The sequence below is a fragment of the Bombus huntii genome, chromosome 15 (genome assembly GCF_024542735.1).
Source record: "Bombus huntii isolate Logan2020A chromosome 15, iyBomHunt1.1, whole genome shotgun sequence".
NCBI lineage: Eukaryota > Metazoa > Arthropoda > Insecta > Hymenoptera > Apidae > Bombus > Bombus huntii.
The window spans coordinates 8,276,097-8,294,787 of NC_066252.1; the positions used below are offsets into that span (position 1 = coordinate 8,276,097).

Genomic DNA, 18,691 nt, shown 5'->3' on the forward strand with positions numbered 1-18,691 from the left:
TGAAAATTTTATGAGTTTACTAATAATTATAATTTAAAATTCTCCACGTATAGATATTTTTATATACCTGAAAATGAAATATATTAGAACTCGTTTCCTTCTTATTCATATTTTTATGTTCTTTTCTTTTTCAAAGTATTTATTATAATATATAATTTTTAGAGTCTTTGGGAATTTTATGAATGTATTGATAATTATAATTTATAAAACTATATACAGGTGAGTTAATATACCTCAACTTGATTTGCATTTCTCAAAATTACACAGATCGTTCGAAAATTGCATGAATATTTCACTTCTAATTAAACTAAGTAATGTTGTAATCGTTGAATTATATAAGTTTCCAGAAAATGATAAGTGACTCCAGAGATATTATTCAGACCAAGATTGGTGATATAATATTGGGAACATAGGTCAGAGATAAACGTTATCATGAATAGTTTTAGATAGCGATAGATAGCAGCTACCTAAAGAATGCTTTCTTTTCTAATATAAGGTTTAAAGATTACTAAATGGATTAATATATCATTTAAAGCAAGATTGGAAATATGCTATTGGGACATTCATCAGAGACAAATGTTATCACAAGTAGATAATCAACATTCTTTAAGCGTGCGTATGATGACTATATACGTATATATAGGAGCGTCCGACATCAACTTTACTTTTGAATAAGTCTAACAAAGGATAAATTGAATTATTCTTTTTTAAAATATCAATAAATAGCTCAATTATAACTCAAACATACTCTAGACTAATAAATAATGCAGAACTACGTCAAACGTAGCGTGTACTTTGTTGTAAGGATACGTGCACGTACTTCCATTCATAGCCATGAAAAGCACTTCCTTCAGAAACGCAGGGAGTGTATTTTCCCATAGGGGAAATCTCATTTTCCCAAGAATACAAAAACAACCTTGAATAGTCACGATTAATGCAACAGCTCAGACTAATTCTTACGATATTTCTAAATTCTATTTATTGCCATAAGCTCGTTATATCGATAAAATGGATAAGCAATTGATTAGATCTATTAACAGCTCATTAACGCAGTTATTAATTCGTGCGTCTATGAACAGGCGATTCATCGGTTTCCCGCAAAACTGCTTTCACTCTGTATTAAACTATCGATTTATCAGTCACGGTATTTATTGCTACATAGTTAACCTTGTTAGTAGTAATTATAAATTATCTCGCGAGCGAAAATCCCGCGCAATATGATTCCCTTTACTGAGTTTCGACGGTCGCATTGGGAATAGAAAGTAACGCGCGTCTCTGTCGGTAATTTATCATAATTCATAGAACACATTAATAGGAACATAGCTATTTCTTTCCATCTTAATTTAGGATATATGAACTTAAAATGTAATAATGCATTAAAATACGTGCATTTCCTCTTCCTTAAAACTTATCAAATTGTTTTTCAGCCCTCCTTGCATAATCAAATTAATGTTATTAATAAAGGTTTACAAGTTACAAATTAATAGGCTCTCTTGTAGTAACAAGTTTGATAATAAAGCTAATGAAATAAACAAATATCAATATCTAATTATCCTATTTGATGTAAAATTGTAAAATTTCGAAAAAGAAGTCTATAACCCACAACTTACAACTTTCCAACGTACTGACATTATTAATTGATAAATTATTGTGCAAAAGGGTCTCGGTAGTTAAATTACGTTTAGTATAGACTTGTAATGATCTGTAAGGAGCTTTCTCTTGAAACTTCGTGGAGACAAGTTTGGGGGTTGGGTTGGAAATTGGAGGGGGCGCGGTAATGGTGTTTCTCCCTGGCTAAGCACAAAAATAAAAAGTATATAGAACAAATGGGCGGCTAAACTCGCCGTAGCATGGCATAATGATAACACGCTCGAATAATAAGGATAGCCAACAGAGGAGACAGGGTTGGATACGCACGCGTGGGCCTGCGTTTGGGGCCCGTCTTCCGCTTCCACTCCGATGAACGTTCTGGCTTTAACTCCGGCTCAGTTCCACTACGTGCTTCCAGCATTGTACTCCAACGTCCTAGATACACTCGATTTTACGTCCAGCGGGCTGTTTTCTTTTCTTCCTTCTCAACCATCGCTGCTTCCTGTATGTAATACGTCTATTCTCCTCAAATTATAATACTTAACAACTAATACCTAGCTTCAATAACATTTGGAAAAAAATTGCGTGTTGTGAAAGTTTAATCGTGTCTAGCGAAGAACTTTGTTATGTGAAGTTGTTGGTTCAAAATTTCGATGGTGGTTTATACAGTAATCCCTATTTTAAAAAAAAACAAAACATTTAAAATAATGATATACAAATCTAAAATATGAAAAAAGATTATATCGACAGTAAAATCCTCAAGTTTGTAAAACTTACTTACTTACGATGATATGCAGCTGATTGTTATTGTTGAGCATAAGATGCAGTGGAATTCAATTTTCCGCTACAAATGATAACGAAAGTGATCAAATTATTATAACGTATCAAAGTTTTAATTAGATGAAACATGACTTTGTTTGATCGAGACTACTGTATCTAGGAAAGATCAAAGAAGATTAATTTACTTGAATAAGTTTTGAACTGATACTTATATTGGTGTTTTGTGGTAGTAAAAAACAGTGTAAAAAATTTAAATTTCATAAGGGATGTGAAAATGTTTTGGTCAACTACCGACGATGGCGCTGCAGGATCTTCGCTGTCACGGAGTTTCCTTCGAATTTCACAACAGCTCACTTCGTCTTATGTTCTTCGATAGAAAGAATCTCGATGTTGATTGTAGACTATTGGATTAACTACGAACATCAACGCCACCTCTAAAACTATAATTTCAAATCTATTTGTTAATTTAAATTAAATGTGACAAGGTTTTAATTTTTTGCAAGCGTCGAATATTTGTGTTTTAAATTCCATCGAACTGAAGCGTACAGTGTTTGTAGTGAAACTATTTTATTAAAAAAAGGAAAAGATATCCTAATTTTTTGTTATAAATAATTTTTTTTAATTCAATATGTACAGCTAATTGTGAATACGGAAGAAATAACAAAGTGACGTGATTTTACGAACTTTCGAAACAGCTCTCTCATTGTGATTCATTTGCCGCTAATTTCCTATAACTATCAATAATCGATCTAACAATCGATTATTTCGAAATAACATCGATTACATCAACGAACTAAAAACTGTAGTTATTTTGTGATACAATTAACAACGAACTTATGTCCACAAAATAAAACAATACAAGTGAACAATTAAAAGAACAATTAATAATTCATCTGAAATTAAAATCGCTAACAGGAACAAGATTAAAGCGTTGTTGATAATAAATATCCAAATAATCAATGCAACTTTATAGAATGAAATACACTCTATAAAAAATACACAAGTAAAATAAATAATTTTAATAAACATAATAAATACACAAGAAGTATCTCAACGAAGAAGAATTTTCAAGAAATATTCATTTAATTACAAATTAAATTACTACCTTCCAAGATGAAATTCACTTATCTCCAAAGCACCACTGTGATCATATTTCTGATAGTTGTTCGAATTACTGGCGAGCAAAGATTCGCGGAAACTCCAGCCCTGTATCAAGAAGTTTCCTCCGGTGACGATGTACAATTAAGGTGCAGGGTACAGGACAAACGGGGTCAATGTATATGGCAGAAGGACCGGAAACCAGTAGGTATGCATCCGGATAAGTACGAATGGGCCAGCGGACGCGGCAGCGATTGCACCCTTCTTATCAGGAGAGCCTCCCTCGACTTCGATGACGGCTACTGGGAGTGTCAAGTCACTTCTGGTGACTTCACGCGACAGGACGCCTTAACTTCTTTACCATCTCGTCTTTTAGTTAGGGGTAAGATTTGGTTGAAAAATTTTTAATAATTTTTCTATATAAATTGGCGGGGTTTGATAGTTTGATTAATCGTCACTAGAGGGATAATACTTAATTCTTATTCTCGCAAGCTTTTAATGATTGAATTTTCTATACAGGGTACCCTGAATGAACCTGTTACAAGATATTTTCTCAGAAATTAATGAAGTTTGAAGCGAGTTTTAGGGGGTAAAAAAGAGAGGTTAGAATTGTATTTCAATGGAGAATTTCCTCTAAATTGTATTTCAGTGGAAGGTGATATTAATCCCTTTATTATTTGGATAGGTCTTAGCAAACTGAGTAACATCTACCATTTTTCATTACGTATAGTTATATCAATTGTTTTTTCTAGTCATTTCTACGGGAGAACTTCTTTTGTATGGTTTATAAGCTTCATTATATTTTATAATAATTCTTATTTTGTTTTCTTGGATTTTATTATTTACTGTAGTTTTTTACTATTACTTTCTTGTAACTTTAAAAATTTTTTTAACCTTTTGTATCTATTTCATATATATTTCTAGATACAGTTTTTACGCTTTGTTTAAATAAAATATTCCATAAATTGGAGTCTGTATTAAGTTGAACATACTGTTTTTGTTTATTTGTTTTTATTATAACTTTCCATTTATCTTTTTTTGTCTATTTCTTGTGTGAAGCGCCATTTGTTACTTAAGAAAATTGATCTCTAAAATCTCACTGAACATTCTTTTTTTCTATATTCACTGAACTCTAATCCCACATAAATAGCGGCACGTTTTACGCTTCCAAAAACCTTCCACTTCACTCTACCGCCATCGTCAATCAAATTTCCATGACCTGCACCAGACCAAGAATTTTTTCATCCACTCGAGAGCCGATCTTCGATACCAGCCTGCATCTGTACTATATCACCATCTTAAGATATCTAGAAAAAAAATATGGAAACAGGTTGCTCAGTTTTTCTAACGAAAATTCATCTCTAAGAAAACACTTAAAAATCTTGAAATTTATCAACCCAGTAATCCAATTTCCACTGAAACACGGTCAGGATTACCGCTTTAGATGGATTGCATATTAATGTACATATGTAATATGTTTAAATTAAGAAATCAACAGAGGCTACTTAACGATCTGCACACAACATTCCACGAAACGTTAAATCGTTAAATAAGTGTGTACACTTAGTTTTAACGGAACGTTGGCTTTTTACGTCACCCTGACAGGTATCGCTTTCCACAAGCGTGAATGATCCTCGACGAATCGTACAAGTGGCTAATCAGATTCTGACGCCTCCTCGAATGGAACGATGCAGATTTGGCGGTGCAATTTAAAATTCGCTAAACGCGGGCAACGGTGTGATGCAACGTGAACCAGTCGTTCCGTTCTACTTTCCTCTTAGCAGCTTGGATTTTTGCAACAACCGCTTTAACGAAAATTTTCTGTAGAATAGAATAACTCGACGTGCATAGGATATTTTGATAATCATAGTATAGTCGACAAGGGGGTGAATCTATGTGAAAGAATAAATATATAATAAATGTATAATAAATTGTTTTCATATGAGGGTTTGTGACTTTTCAAATTTGCCTAGTATATGTGAAGCAGGAATTAAAATAAGTCAAAAGTGCAGAATAAAATTTTTCCGTTTAAGGGTTGGTATTCAAGAAAGTAATGTTTGGAATATGTTCAAATTTTCTTGGGAAATTTCGCTTACTCGCACAACAGTAGAATATTTAATAGATAACATAAATTTCTATTCAAGTTCTATTTCTTTAGTTATATTAATAAAACTATAAATTTGCATAAACATGTATAGTGTACTTACTGTGAGTCATAAAGAATATTCTTTCATTTGATATAAATGTGCTAGGGAAAGTAAAATGAAAGTGGATAATTTGGTTTAATTGCAATTATGAATGAAAATAAAAAAATTGAAAGTTTCTCTCTTATTTCCGTTATTATTAAATGTCAATGTATTTCAGTAAAACCCCGCAAACCACGGTTGGAATATGGAGGGACGATTTTAAACTCCGCCCTAACTCTAAGGGAAGGCCAGGAAGTTACCATTTCCTGCGTATCAAGATATGGAAACCCACCGGCGCTTATCAAATGGTGAGTTCAGTTAATTACTCCACTATAAGGGTAAACCTAGCCCAAACCTGCATAATCGTTAGTAGAGTATACATGTTTCCTACATTCGCATTTTATATCTCTTATTTCATTTGACAAATCTTATATTCTCTATCCCATATTTAATATAGGTACACAATCCTGTCTTTCTGCAAACAACATTTTGCTATCCCACAAGATGAGATTCGTCTGCCACGAATTTTCCATAAAAAAATCCATCATTATATATTACAGTAAAAAGATTCTTGTGATATCACTAAAAAAATCGCCTTTTAATTACTAAGTAAAATTACTAAAATTAATAATTTGATTAAAAAATGGTACAAGACTGTATTCTTTTCAATTCACTTCTGGTTCTCTGGTTACATTCATTCCAATTGTACACAGCAACAAAACACTTGTGCAACGGTACTGGCTATATTCCTATCGTTTTTGCAGCGACTTTCGTTTCAAGGTATGCTAACTGTAGGCGAAATTACGTTGTTACTTTTTAAATCTAAATGAAATGTTAAGCACAAATCTAATAACAGAAATCAATACTTCATAAAAAGCAAAAATGAGGTCATGCCGCGTCAAATTGGTCAGTTTTTTTGTCAGTGTCATGGACCTTACTTAAAATGAAATATGATGTAATTTATATAAAATTAGGAAGAGTTTATGTCATCACTCTGCTGATGTCGAATTTTTTAAAGAAATACACTTAGGAATTTTTATCTCAAAAATTATTTGTCGAACCGAGTTGCTTCTTTTTTAGTTTCAATGTAAAAAGTCAAACATATTCAAACCAATTTTTTTTTACAATGAAAGATTAATTTTACAATATTGAAAATTATAAACAATATCTTAGTTCATAAATTTCTTCTTGAGAATCAGGGGTCTAAAACTTAAAAAGAAATGCGACCACGTTCCTGGAAGATCCAGCTATAAAACAAATCCCTTTTTAAAATGGAATTATCTAATGTAATTCTATGTTATTTATTGGGAATACTCCAATTGGCATTGACGAAAAGAATTCCCTAAAAAGTTTCCTCGTTTATACAACTAGACACTGACGTATACTTTGTATTTGCAGATTTTCTGGTTTCATGAAAACAGTGTTTCGCTAAGAGATAAAAAGTGCGGTTCACAAAGGCTATAGACGAGGCAAGAACCCATAACGCGGTGTTTACGCAGCGGAGAGGTTTGCTAGCAGCTTCTTTTTTCGTGTCATGGTCTAGTGATCAGCTAGCCACACCTCATCTAAATTCTTATAACATAAAACTCACTTCTGTACCGATCATCATGTTCGCATGAGCGGCGTTACAATTTCCACGATCGCCTGGCAGCCGTGAATGCACGTGTTACGCCATGTAAACACATCCACGGAACGTTTTAATCTGATCTTCAAGCGATATATAATCCTAATTGCGAATTTAAGTCGCTACTTTCATTTTGTGCCTTTGGTATAGTCGTTAAAGTTATAAATGAGATTAATATGTATTGTTCAATTTAGTCCACATTTGATAAATTTACGACTTAATTTACTAGGTTATGTCAAAAGTTCCTTTCGTTTCATAAGGAAATAATAGATACACAATGAATTTTTTGTTATATATTATTTTACTGAATTATGTATGATCCTTTTTTTCTATTGGAACAATGAATCATACATAATAATATTTGTAATTTACAGTGGCGGACAAAAGAGTGGTTATAAAAAGTTTGTTAAATATAGCATGTTTTTAGATTTTTGTTTCAGATCTTTTAAATTTATTTTTTGGTCATTTATAATGAAAGAATTCATAACGAACAATGAATAAATATACTGTATACTATGGAATTAGATGACTATCGATAATGTGGTAAAAATATTTAGTACGAAAGTAAGATACTAAAATTTATAGCGTATCAATTTTAAACTTTCTTCCATCCGTAACTACATATTACTTCCGGTGCACTGAATTTTATAGCATGATTATTTTCTGCGTGAAATTAGAAATCTGTTGGCTCTTTCGAATTGAGAAACAGATTAATTAATTGTATTTAGGTATTTGAGAAGTTTATTCTTTTTTGTCTATAAAAATAAAAAGGATATTTTGTGGCCGAAAATTTCATCGCTATAGATCGTTAATCGCTTAGTTAGAAAGCGCAAACGATTTAAGTTAGACGAGGAAGTGGTACGAGTGGGGGACAAGTTTCACTGGTAATTGTCCGTGAATCGGATTCGATCCGTTTCATTTTTCACGGAATTCTATCTCTCAAACGATTAACGTTTATTTCAAGAATTGAAAAGAATGATTTCTCTCTTCGCTGGAAGTCATTCCATAAAATAAAAAAAGCAAGTAAAAAGAATTCTGCTTCTAAGCTAGCGGCAAATTAAATTACTAATAAATTATACTAAAATAGAACATTCACTGTACAGATTTTTTGTTCAAGTAGAAGGATTTAAGAACAAAAATTAAGTAGAAGATTTCTATCACATTTCAAGATGTAATACTTCATGGGACAATAATATGAAAAAATATATAAGTATATCTAAACTAAAAGTAAAGTATTGTAATATTTAATAGATAAAACAAATCTCTATTTAGGTTTCACTTCCTCCATTCGTTTAATCATTTTGGTAAAAATATGAATTTCCATATACATCCGCAGTATGAATAGTATGTTTTCACTCGAATCGATTCATAGTCTGCGCATTTCACTATTCTATGTATTTTTTATGTCTTCGGTGTCATCAGTGCTTGTAAAAGAGCAACTCACAGGAAAGAGACTCGGAACAGTGAATTTCACTTACGTATACCGGTGTATTCTTTTCCCATTCGTTGGAAACGAATCGAATGTGGAACGAAGAGAGCCAGAACAGTTCCTAATTTCACACTTGGTCTTGCGTTCGTAGAAATGATGCCGGCCGTTGCAACGGGGCGAGGTAGCAGCGACTCTTTTTACAGCCTTTAATAGGCACGCTGTCTAAATAATTCGTTGTTTCTCATATTTTTTCCTTTTACTCTTTGTCTCTTCCTCTTTGCTCCATTTCGCTGAAGATGCAGCGGCAAGCGTAATTATGCAGATTGTAGCCATAGAAGCGGAGAAACTGGCCGCGGGCATAGTCTCCCCGTGAATCACTCTAGAAAGGGTATAAACCTTGAATATCGGTATTCGTGGGAAATTGCTAAACCGCTTTCCGGAAACTTGGGCGTAACGGCTGTTGCGATTAGGATGGAGCAGTGACGACATTTTCTGCCTGCAATTGTAGAAATTTTGTTAGAATATATCAAAAGTTTTGTGGATAATTGGGTTCGAAAATGTTTAGTAGATTGATAAGATTATAAATTATTTTTTTTTTTTTATTTATGGTTGCGGAAGTTCTTCCAAGTATTTTGTATGGAAGAATAAGTATATTGAAGAATTAATTTGAAGTTATTCAGAAGAGTATTATTTGTTTGTTTAGCATTCAATTAGGAACTTGAGTCAATGAAATAGTTTTGATGTTACTCTTAGAGTTTCATGTTAATAATTGATCATCATATTAAAATATTGTAAATCTTTAATGATGAACTCTAGTTAATGTTTGTTTGTAACACCAATTACTCTGTGATACATTTTCATTCATGCCAAATATAAAGTAGCTAAATCCAACGTAAGAACAAACTTATGGAACTTATGGAACCAACAATAAGCTGATAGATAGGTATTAAACATATGACTGGAACCAAGCATTAGCTTGATAGTTAGCTCTAGTAAACAGCAGAAGGATTAAAAAACAAGCTAATGAACAATATTGGAGTTCTAGTTATACTGCGGTAGATATGCAGTATGAATACATCATTCATTCTCCATAAGTATATGAGAACATCCTTGACTTACTTTCAGTACATGTGAATCTTAGCAAATATAACAATTCACCCTATCTATTTTAGAATTAACATGTATAAAACATGTATGTATACTATCGAAAAGTTTAAAATCACTACATACTTCACATAATTTAAGAATTTAAGAAAAAAAGGTCGACTTAGAATTGGAATTCTGTTACCATAGGAAATCCTCTAGCCAAAAATTTATCAAGATGAAGAATAATTTTCAATTAATAGTAAAATTAAATTTGACTATTTCCTAACATAAAAAGTAAACCTTGATTTACATTAATTTTAATATTAATAAAAATGTAATGTTAGAATTGTCAGAAAATTGAGAAATATGTAGCTGCGTCTAAAAAAATGGTTTCAAACTTTTTACCCTTAGTGTATATTTATTATAAAAAAAACTTTTTAATATCAATTGTTTGTTCTTTACACAGGTACATAGGAGGGGATGAAGTAGAGCCATTAAGGGAGCAGACAAACGCGACAGAAGTAGATAGTCCAAAAACCTGGGCAGCCCACAGCCTCCTCCGTGTCCGTGGACAAAGGGAAAACCATGGTCTACCGATTCGGTGCATCACGATGCATCCATCCAGCGTCGTTCCAACATCTGCGGAAACACGACTGGATGTGCATTGTATGTATATTCCACGTACTTTTGTACGACTGATATTAGACAAGTTTCTATCGATGCAGAATAGAAACAATCGTAGTATTTGCAATTCACGCTACACTTCACTTTTGACCACTCCAGTGAATACACATCAGAACCCTATGGCAAATGATAATCTTTCCTTTCATAAAGTAGAAATCTAATATTAGATCTGAATTTCTAATGATTGGAGTTAGGTAGATGATTTGACCAGTTTCTATTTGTAAGAGCACCCTGTTTAGAAAGTAGCAATGTTTTGGCGTAAGATATTAGAAAAATGGTCATTGTGTAACTTATGAGTTGGGATTTTTCCTCTAATTTTTTTATCCAAAAGTCCTTAAACATTGATTATATTAATTGTGCTCCATCAAAAGAAAAACAATGTTCAACCATTACTAAATTATATGTATATCAAATTTCAGACTCCCCAGATGTAAGAATAGAAACGAAGCCCCGACTCCTGGTGGCGGCACTGGAGGATTCGGCCAGCTTTATGAGCCTGAAATGTTTCGCGGATGGCAATCCCAGCGGAACGATCAAGTGGTTCAAGGATTCAACTCCCATCGCGGTAACAAGCAACGTGGTGGCGTTGATGCTAAACAGAACGCAGCAGAACGGCACGATGACCGGCTCCGAGTTGAGATTCGAGCCGGTCAAGAGAAACGATGCCGGTCTCTATTCTTGCAAGGCGGTCAACGTTATCGGTGAAAGCACCGCGGCTAACTATAGACTGGACGTACAATGTTAGTCCGACTTTTACCATGATACCTATTTCTTTTTCCTTCTTTTTCTTTTACGAACAACCACCATCGTGATCAACAACGAGAACACGTCAATTTGGCCACTTTCCTCGTCTAACTATGCTGCACTTTTGTTCTAAGCGCTTTTCAGACAGAGGAACAGTTGGATAAAATAACGGCAATTGTGTGCTCATTGACATGAACGTCCATTTGTCATTTATTAGCGGTAGCGTTACAGTTTGCTTTAAATAATAGTTATTGGATTTTTCCCTGTGATGAAACGTGGCTTCTTTTTTAGACCACTGTAGTCTCCTTTCATTCAGAATAATTATTTCTTTAATCCTTCCGACACTAGTGCGACGATATTATCTGTTGCTGGATATTTTTCTGATACCACTGAGATCTATGACATACAATATCATGACAAATGGAAGTACATTTTCTATTTAAAAAAAAAAATTATGAGTAATATTTGAGTTTTGCAAATTTGAGGAATCTTATTATATTACTGTAATTATTCTTGATTGATAGTGATCACCATCAATCATCTTCACATCTTATTTAAGTCTTCTATTTTCAGATAGTCCCAGATTAAAATCAGAAGATCCTACTTACAACGACACCGCGCAAAAATTCGAAGAAACAACTCTGCTTGGTACAAGCTTGGAACCCTTCGAGTGTATAGATTTTGAAGCAAATCCTCCACCTCAATATCGATGGGTGCATCTTCGTGGTGGCATGACGGAGACCATTGAGAATCCGCTGCAGACCAAAGACGGTGGTAAACGTTTACATTTGAAGAACGTGATGTGGTCCGACGAAGGGGAATATCGATGCGTGGCATTCAATGTGATCAACGGAGTGAGGAGAGAAATGCCCAGCGAGGCTCGTTACGTGCTCCACGTAACCGGACCGCCTGAGATACAGGCGAGGCCGTCTTCCGGTGGAAAGGGCATTTACGAGTCGCTAGGATGGGCCGGAGAACCGGAACACACTTTAAAGTCTCGCTTTTGTTCGAGACCTCCGCCTAGACTCGTTGCTTGGCAATGGGGAAGCTCGCATATCAGAGCTGGCGAGTATCAAAATATGTTTGTTAATGGTGGAGCTTTCTAAAAAAAAAAGGTTTATAGCTGCAGCATATGTTTTTTAGCCAAATAGACAATTTCTTCTTTTTCTAGGCGAGAGTATTCATCCAAAATACGAAGCACTATCATTAGAGCATATCAAGGAAAACGATATGCCAACTAATTGCTACTGGGCCAAGCTAATGATCAAGGATCTCCAAATAGAGGACGCTAGAATATACACCCTCTTAGTAGAAAGCGAAAAGGGTAGAGATTCCACTAATATCAAACTAACTATTCGTGACCCAACGGAGATGAGAGTAATTGCAGCAGCAGCTGCAGTAGGGCTATTGTTTTTTCTTCTTCTAGTATTCATTGCTGTATATTCAGTGTTAAGGTTGAAGAATAGAAGATATCGTCGAGAAGAAGATGGTAGCATTGCTGCAGATGCATTATATAGCAATACACCTACAGCAGATAGACAGAAGAATGTGAACTCATCTCAAAATAAAGCGTATGTGAGAAAGACGAACACGGAGGGTGGATTGGCTGTTACGTATGATTATGACCAGATCACGAAGCAGGTGCGCGCCATGAGCCCAGAAGCACTGAAAGTCAGGCGAGCACCAGCTGTTCTTCAACCACCAACCATTGTATAACTGTTGATATGCTCATTGCCATGACAATCGTCGATGACTGACGGTGAACTGTTCTATTGTGACTTATCTGTTACTGACCATATTGTGTAGATCCGTCTTCACTAAAAACAGGTCATATTTTGTATTACTTGTGATTGAAAATTGAAATAGTAGAATTCATAGACCCTCTATGGTAATGCTACAGAATCTCCATTTATTTTTTCCTTAAAGATGAAGTTTATGTAAAATTTGGCAATATTATTGGTATATTGCCACAAATAAAATTCAATAGATGTGATAATTTCATTACAAATGATATTGACTGTGAGTACTTGACTGATTGATTTGGAGGAATTTTCTATTTTATTAATTGGAAATTGAATTATTTGTTGTTGCTACTATTGTTACATTTTAAACTGATTTTAAGCTTTATTAATGTAATTTTGTAGTAAGTAGATACTAGATTTGTAATATTGTTCAAGCAACATAAATGCATTTTTATATCAATGTACTGGAATTGTATTTTTAGTATTTGCGTGACTGATCTCGTTGTTGAACATCGTTTCCCTTGTTACATACTCAGAGTCTTACATCGATACTTATTTTTGCGCCGATATATTTGTGTAAAAAAAGAATGCCAAATAATAAATATATGTACATATTAGATAATTACGTAAAGAAAATGCTACTTAGTGCTATAGGAAATACTTAGCTAATTTTAATAGTACTGTATATGATGAATCTTGCACTATAAAGTAACATTGTGTTCAGTGCAATAATGCAGCATTGCATCACATTAATTTAGTATAATGTATTGTTAATTCCAAAGCGTAATATTAAAAGATATTACAGTAAATTTTATAGAAATAGATTTTGGGATTTTAAATATATCATCTATTAATTTAAATTTCTCCTTTATTTATTTAATATCTTTTAAACTTTCGATCATTGACATCTTGACGCAAAATAAGATGTCCTACGTAACTATGAAATAGCATTGATGAACCTACATAATACATAATCAATCTTTATGTAGTATTAAATACATTTTACACATTGTAATATTTCATCATAAAAAAGAAAAGATATTTATAATCGGTAATCTTCGAGAACGCATAATTTTTCCGCTTTTCTAAAAAAAAATATGATATGTATACATATCTCTGGTATTTTAATTACATTATAAATTCATTGGTCCCGAACAGGCGTTTCGAAATATATAAGTATTTGCAATGCATATATTACTGACATCTATAAAACTTAAACCTTACATTATTCGCGCAACTGCATATTCCTCTTCCATACACTTCAACTTTCCTCTTAAAGTCAGGTACACTTTAAATAAATTCAGTAACATTCATTGCGTGTAAGGTGTAATTCTAACATATTTCTTTTCTTTGTAGCTTTACGGTGCATCTAAAGAAATCAACGAAACAATTGAACGATCGTAATAACTATAATAAATTTCCATAAAGTCCACATGGTGCATAGTAGATTTTTCAAAAATGAAGGATCAATCTTTGTATAACAATGATTCTTTAAAAATTATTTGTCTAACAGTCGCTTTTCCTTCTCTTTTTAATATCTTTTTTAATCCCTGACATATCAGACATATTTGCACATTTCAACGCAAGTAAAAAAGAAAAATAATAGAAAAATGCAAGTTCTCCATATATATATATATATTTCATACATTCTATATTGACTTTAACATTTGAGTTGAACATGCCACAGAACTTCTTAGAAGTTATCGTTGTAATGTATACTTCTTTAATATCAGGGACTCATTCAGATATATTGCTCTCAAAATTAGGTCAAATTGTATACTATTAGAGTCAAATATTCTCTTCATTCGTGTTATGGTTTCTATATAGCTTTCTTTTTATACATGATCAACTCAATGTATTATTAAATAACGTGAACGATAAAGTTTAATTTGTATAGTACACAAAAATATATATAATTTACAGGAATCCTCTCATGTATCATGCTACAAAAATAGCACGTACACGTGTCTTTTCTGACTCGAAGGAGCTTAATCTCGGTTTTGTTCCATGAAAACTTGTACGCTCGTTACGGAGATGTTCTGTATGCGTAAATATTGTCATCAATAGGATTACGATTGAGGTTTCTTGCGTCTGCCAAATAGATTACTTAAAACAGAGCTTCGTTTGTAATCGCGGTCCTTGCGATTATTACCCACGCTATGTTCACTTTCTGATCCACTTTCGCTAGTTCTTCTACTTTCCACGTTCGTGAGGGGTTGAGAATTTTGTGGAACTGCTGGAGGAGGTACATATGATGGCGGTAGAGAAACTGGTCTACCTGTGAAGGTTGAGTTATTCTGTTGCACACCCTATAACAGATAAAAATATGTTTTAAGATCTAAATTCTGAATTTGGTATTTTAAATTTTTCTTTATTCCTAACTTTATCTCCTTTTCTTCTTTTATTCTTATAGTTCTATCAACTGAATAAAGAAGGTAAATGAACAGTAATGGACCAATAGCTGCTTTGTAAGGATCTAATTAATTTTAATTGGTAAACACGTTTGAGTTTTGTATAAGATACTTTATGAATGTTCTTATCAAGAAACCAATAATTTAGTTATAAAAGAATTTATAATACTGGTTTCATGTTGGTTTCATGTTGGCTTTTCAATCTATTTAAATATATAATTACCTCTCTGGATCTTGTGATTCCATAAGAAACATTTCCATAAGCTGTAATAGAAAATAATATTTATTATTTTTTCCGTTAAGATGACTCTGTTAATCTTATGCAATTATTAACGCAGAAAACTTTTATCTTAAATAGATATTATTAGGAAGACAATTTAGGATAGATAAAAACACACAAAATTGGAAGGTTGAACAAAACATGCAAGAATGATTCACTGACAAACAATTAACAACGACTAACCAGGATCATGAGGAACACTCCACTGAGCTATTCTGGTTGGTGGAGGGGCACTTGATGGCAAGGGAGGTGCTAATTCTACAAAATAACGACATACAATGAAAACAAGGGATCTCCTACGTATACGTAAATGTAATTATGAGGGTTTCCTAAGTACCTTGTGAAGTATTAAGATCCGCACTACTTTGTCTATGCCAGGTTGTAGTCGATGAATACTGACTGGAACCGTTATGATTCAAGGTTGCGCTACGTTGTTGATAAAAACTGGATCTTCCTTGTTCTATGTCTGCAAAATCACAAGAATATCATATTCCAATTACTATTTCATATTTTTCTAATCAACTCATTCAAAGAAAGTGTATTAAATTAATATACCATCGCGTCTGTATTGAGGAATAGCTTCTGAACTAGGCGATCGCATTGGAATAGGAGGTGGTGCTCCTCTTGGAGGAATAGGTGGTTTATCTCCAGAATTTGATTGATACTGGTCCCTCTGACTTGCTAGTTGCTCTTGTTGTATCATTTGTTGCTGCTGTGCAAGCAATTGTAGCTGTCTGTGCATTTGCAAGAACTGTGTTTGGGTCTGAGGTGATTCGTTTCTTTGCGAAGCTATGAACTCAGCACTACTCTGTGATTCACGTTTCTGTTGATTTTGCCTATGCATCTGGAGAAATTCAATCTGCACGTTGCTTGCAGAGTGTTGATTCGGTACATCGCGTCTAATTACAGAATTCTTTCGTTCCAGTTCAGGAGTCGAAGCGTGACTGCTACTAGTTGAGACATTATCGTCAGTATGTTCTATAGACACATTCTGCAACCTCTCTAAACTTTCCTTTTGTGATTCGTCGTAACTTAACAATTGCATACTGGGAGGTAACTTGGCGTGGAATGATATCTTGTTCACCCAGTCCTCCATTTCTTGTTGACTTGGTGCCAAGAACAAAAATTCTGATCCATCTGTACATTTTAACCTGAATACGTTTTTCTTCTTGGTATAGTCATCCGCTTTCTCGCATATGGCATTGAAGATGGTGATAGGAGCAGTGGCTGCCTTGCTCAGTGAGAAATCTTCCATATCTTTGAAGAAACACAGAAGTTGTCCACATAATACAGTATAGTATTGTTTCCAGGAACGCACTGCTGCCTTCTTGCCAGCACTTTGAAGCTCATGTTTCCTCTCTAACAAACCTTGAATCTCTACTGGTGGAAGGGCGTCCATATTCTCCATCCTTTGAAGTTTCCTGAAGCTCTGAGTCCTTCTTCTGGTCGTGAAACTGGGCGTTCTCTTCGGTTTTTTTGTATCTACCTTCATGCTCTCTGCTCTTTTAATGTCAGGAGTCGTTCTTCTCAATTTTTCACCAAATACATGTGATAGCCCATGTGATTTTTGAGGCGTTGTGTCTAGGCCTTCAGTTGCAGTAGAAGTTTTCAATGGCGATAACTTGTTAATAGACTCGTGTTCATCGGTCGTTCCATTGATTTCATCGTGCACAGTACGGTGTGGACTATCTAGTAGTCTTCTTCGTTCTTCCTCACGTTTCCTTTCTTCCGTTATTCTTTGTACCTCCTTCCGTTTTCGTTCTTCTAGACGAGCACGCTCTATTCTTTCTTTCTCTGCCTGTCTGGCTGCCATCTCTGCTTCTTGTTGCTTCTGGAACGCCTCTTCCAACATAGTTATGCGTCTAAGTGCATTAAACCTCTCTTCTTGAGCTTCGATAGTTTTCTCAAAGTCTTCATGCTTTCTTATGAATTCCTCCACTTGTGAAATACTTTCTCCCAGTTTCCCATCATTCAACATTGGTTCCCTACTCACTATCCAGTTCTCCAGTGTCTCTGCATCTCGTTTGAACATCTGGGTATCTAGATTTTGTTCATAGATGTGTCTTCTTTGCTCCCAAGTGTCTTTCAAGAGCTGTTGTCTGTGTTGTAGGACAGATATCTTGTCTTCTATTTCCTTTGCCAAGAAATGACCTTCTTCTATCAATTCCTGACCCGTTTTGTAAAATTTCTCAAAGGCTTCATTGCGTGTTTCAATTTCTGCTTTGTACTCGTTGTGCCTCAATATCAGTGCTTCTGCACCTGGCACGTCACGAGCCAATTCAGGGGCGGTTACTTTGGCTACCATTTCATTTATCCAGGATATCAGGTCTCTGTATTCACCCAAGTATGTCTGCAGTTGTTCCGCTTGGGATAACTTGCTCCTCCTTTGAGCTGCTTTTTCTAGTAATTCATTCCAGGTTGCTTCAGCTTCTTGGTGCTTCACTTCTATGTGCGAACGAGCATCTGGGAATAATTCAATTAATCTCGAAGCCTCGTCCATTAGCAGTTCGACCTAAAAACAACATTGTTTCAATTAATATATGATAAATTATAATTTATCTCATAAAGAACATATATTTATAATATACCTGTTCTTTAACAGCACCCAAATCCGTTTCGAATCCTTGATGTTTCCTTACCAAAGCTTGAATTGTTTCTAAATCATGACCATAACCATCGGAACTGAGAGTAGTCTCTTTTTCTTGAATCCACGAAATAGTTTCATCCGCAGTTCTGTCGAACATGTGCACCTGTTTTGCTCCAGCTAGTGCATCTTGTCGTGCATGCGCTAATTCCTTCAGATCTTCCCATTGTTGTTTAGTCTCGTCTATTTTCATCAATATTTTAGATTTCTCTGGATTATTTTCCTGTATTAATTTTTGTCCTTCATCCAGTACTGCTGATACTCGACCTTCGCTCGTTGTTAAACCGGCTAAAAAGTTATCAAATATCTGAATAAGAAGCTCAACGTGTTCTACGTCACAACCGTAATCTTCTGAGGCTGCAACCTATAGAATAAATTAATTTTATTTACTTT

At 34.2% G+C, this 18,691-nt stretch overlaps 2 protein-coding genes across 9 annotated transcripts in view; one reads left to right on the forward strand and one right to left on the reverse strand.

The window, feature by feature from the left end:
- Window positions 1-1,639: 1,639 nt before the first annotated feature.
- Window positions 1,640-14,511, forward strand: LOC126874065 (hemicentin-2-like). Its single transcript, XM_050635688.1, has 6 exons — window positions 1,640-3,850; window positions 5,833-5,962; window positions 10,260-10,459; window positions 10,897-11,217; window positions 11,795-12,286; window positions 12,393-14,511. Exons 1-6 carry the CDS (start codon window positions 3,484-3,486, stop codon window positions 12,935-12,937), a joined length of 2,055 nt encoding a protein of 684 aa, XP_050491645.1. The 5' UTR covers window positions 1,640-3,483; the 3' UTR covers window positions 12,938-14,511.
- Window positions 13,814-18,691, reverse strand: part of LOC126874027 (spectrin beta chain, non-erythrocytic 5) — a 57,581-nt gene continuing 52,703 nt past the window's right edge. For 7 of the 8 annotated variants that reach the window (XM_050635573.1, XM_050635577.1, XM_050635574.1 and 4 more), the window contains 6 exons: window positions 18,243-18,662; window positions 16,210-18,166; window positions 15,992-16,120; window positions 15,838-15,912; window positions 15,598-15,638; window positions 13,814-15,272 (listed from right to left, as the gene is read on the reverse strand). In XM_050635573.1, the coding sequence (XP_050491530.1) occupies window positions 15,033-15,272; window positions 15,598-15,638; window positions 15,838-15,912; window positions 15,992-16,120; window positions 16,210-18,166; window positions 18,243-18,662 (2,862 nt within the window). In that variant the 3' untranslated portion in view covers window positions 13,814-15,032. The remainder of the gene's footprint in view (window positions 15,273-15,597; window positions 15,639-15,837; window positions 15,913-15,991; window positions 16,121-16,209; window positions 18,167-18,242; window positions 18,663-18,691) is intronic. The other variant, XM_050635571.1, reaches the window with a different exon arrangement.

What these genes read in the sequence shown, in the direction of transcription:
- LOC126874065 (XM_050635688.1), top strand. Translation starts at nt 3,484, where the DNA reads ATGAAATTCACTTATCTCCAAAGCACCACTGTGATCATATTTCTGATA. An exon ending in AACACGACTGGATGTGCATT is followed by an intron (nt 10,460 to 10,896) that starts GTATGTATATTC and finishes ATCAAATTTCAG; the next exon opens with ACTCCCCAGATGTAAGAATA. An exon ending in CTATAGACTGGACGTACAAT is followed by an intron (nt 11,218 to 11,794) that starts GTTAGTCCGACT and finishes TTCTATTTTCAG; the next exon opens with ATAGTCCCAGATTAAAATCA.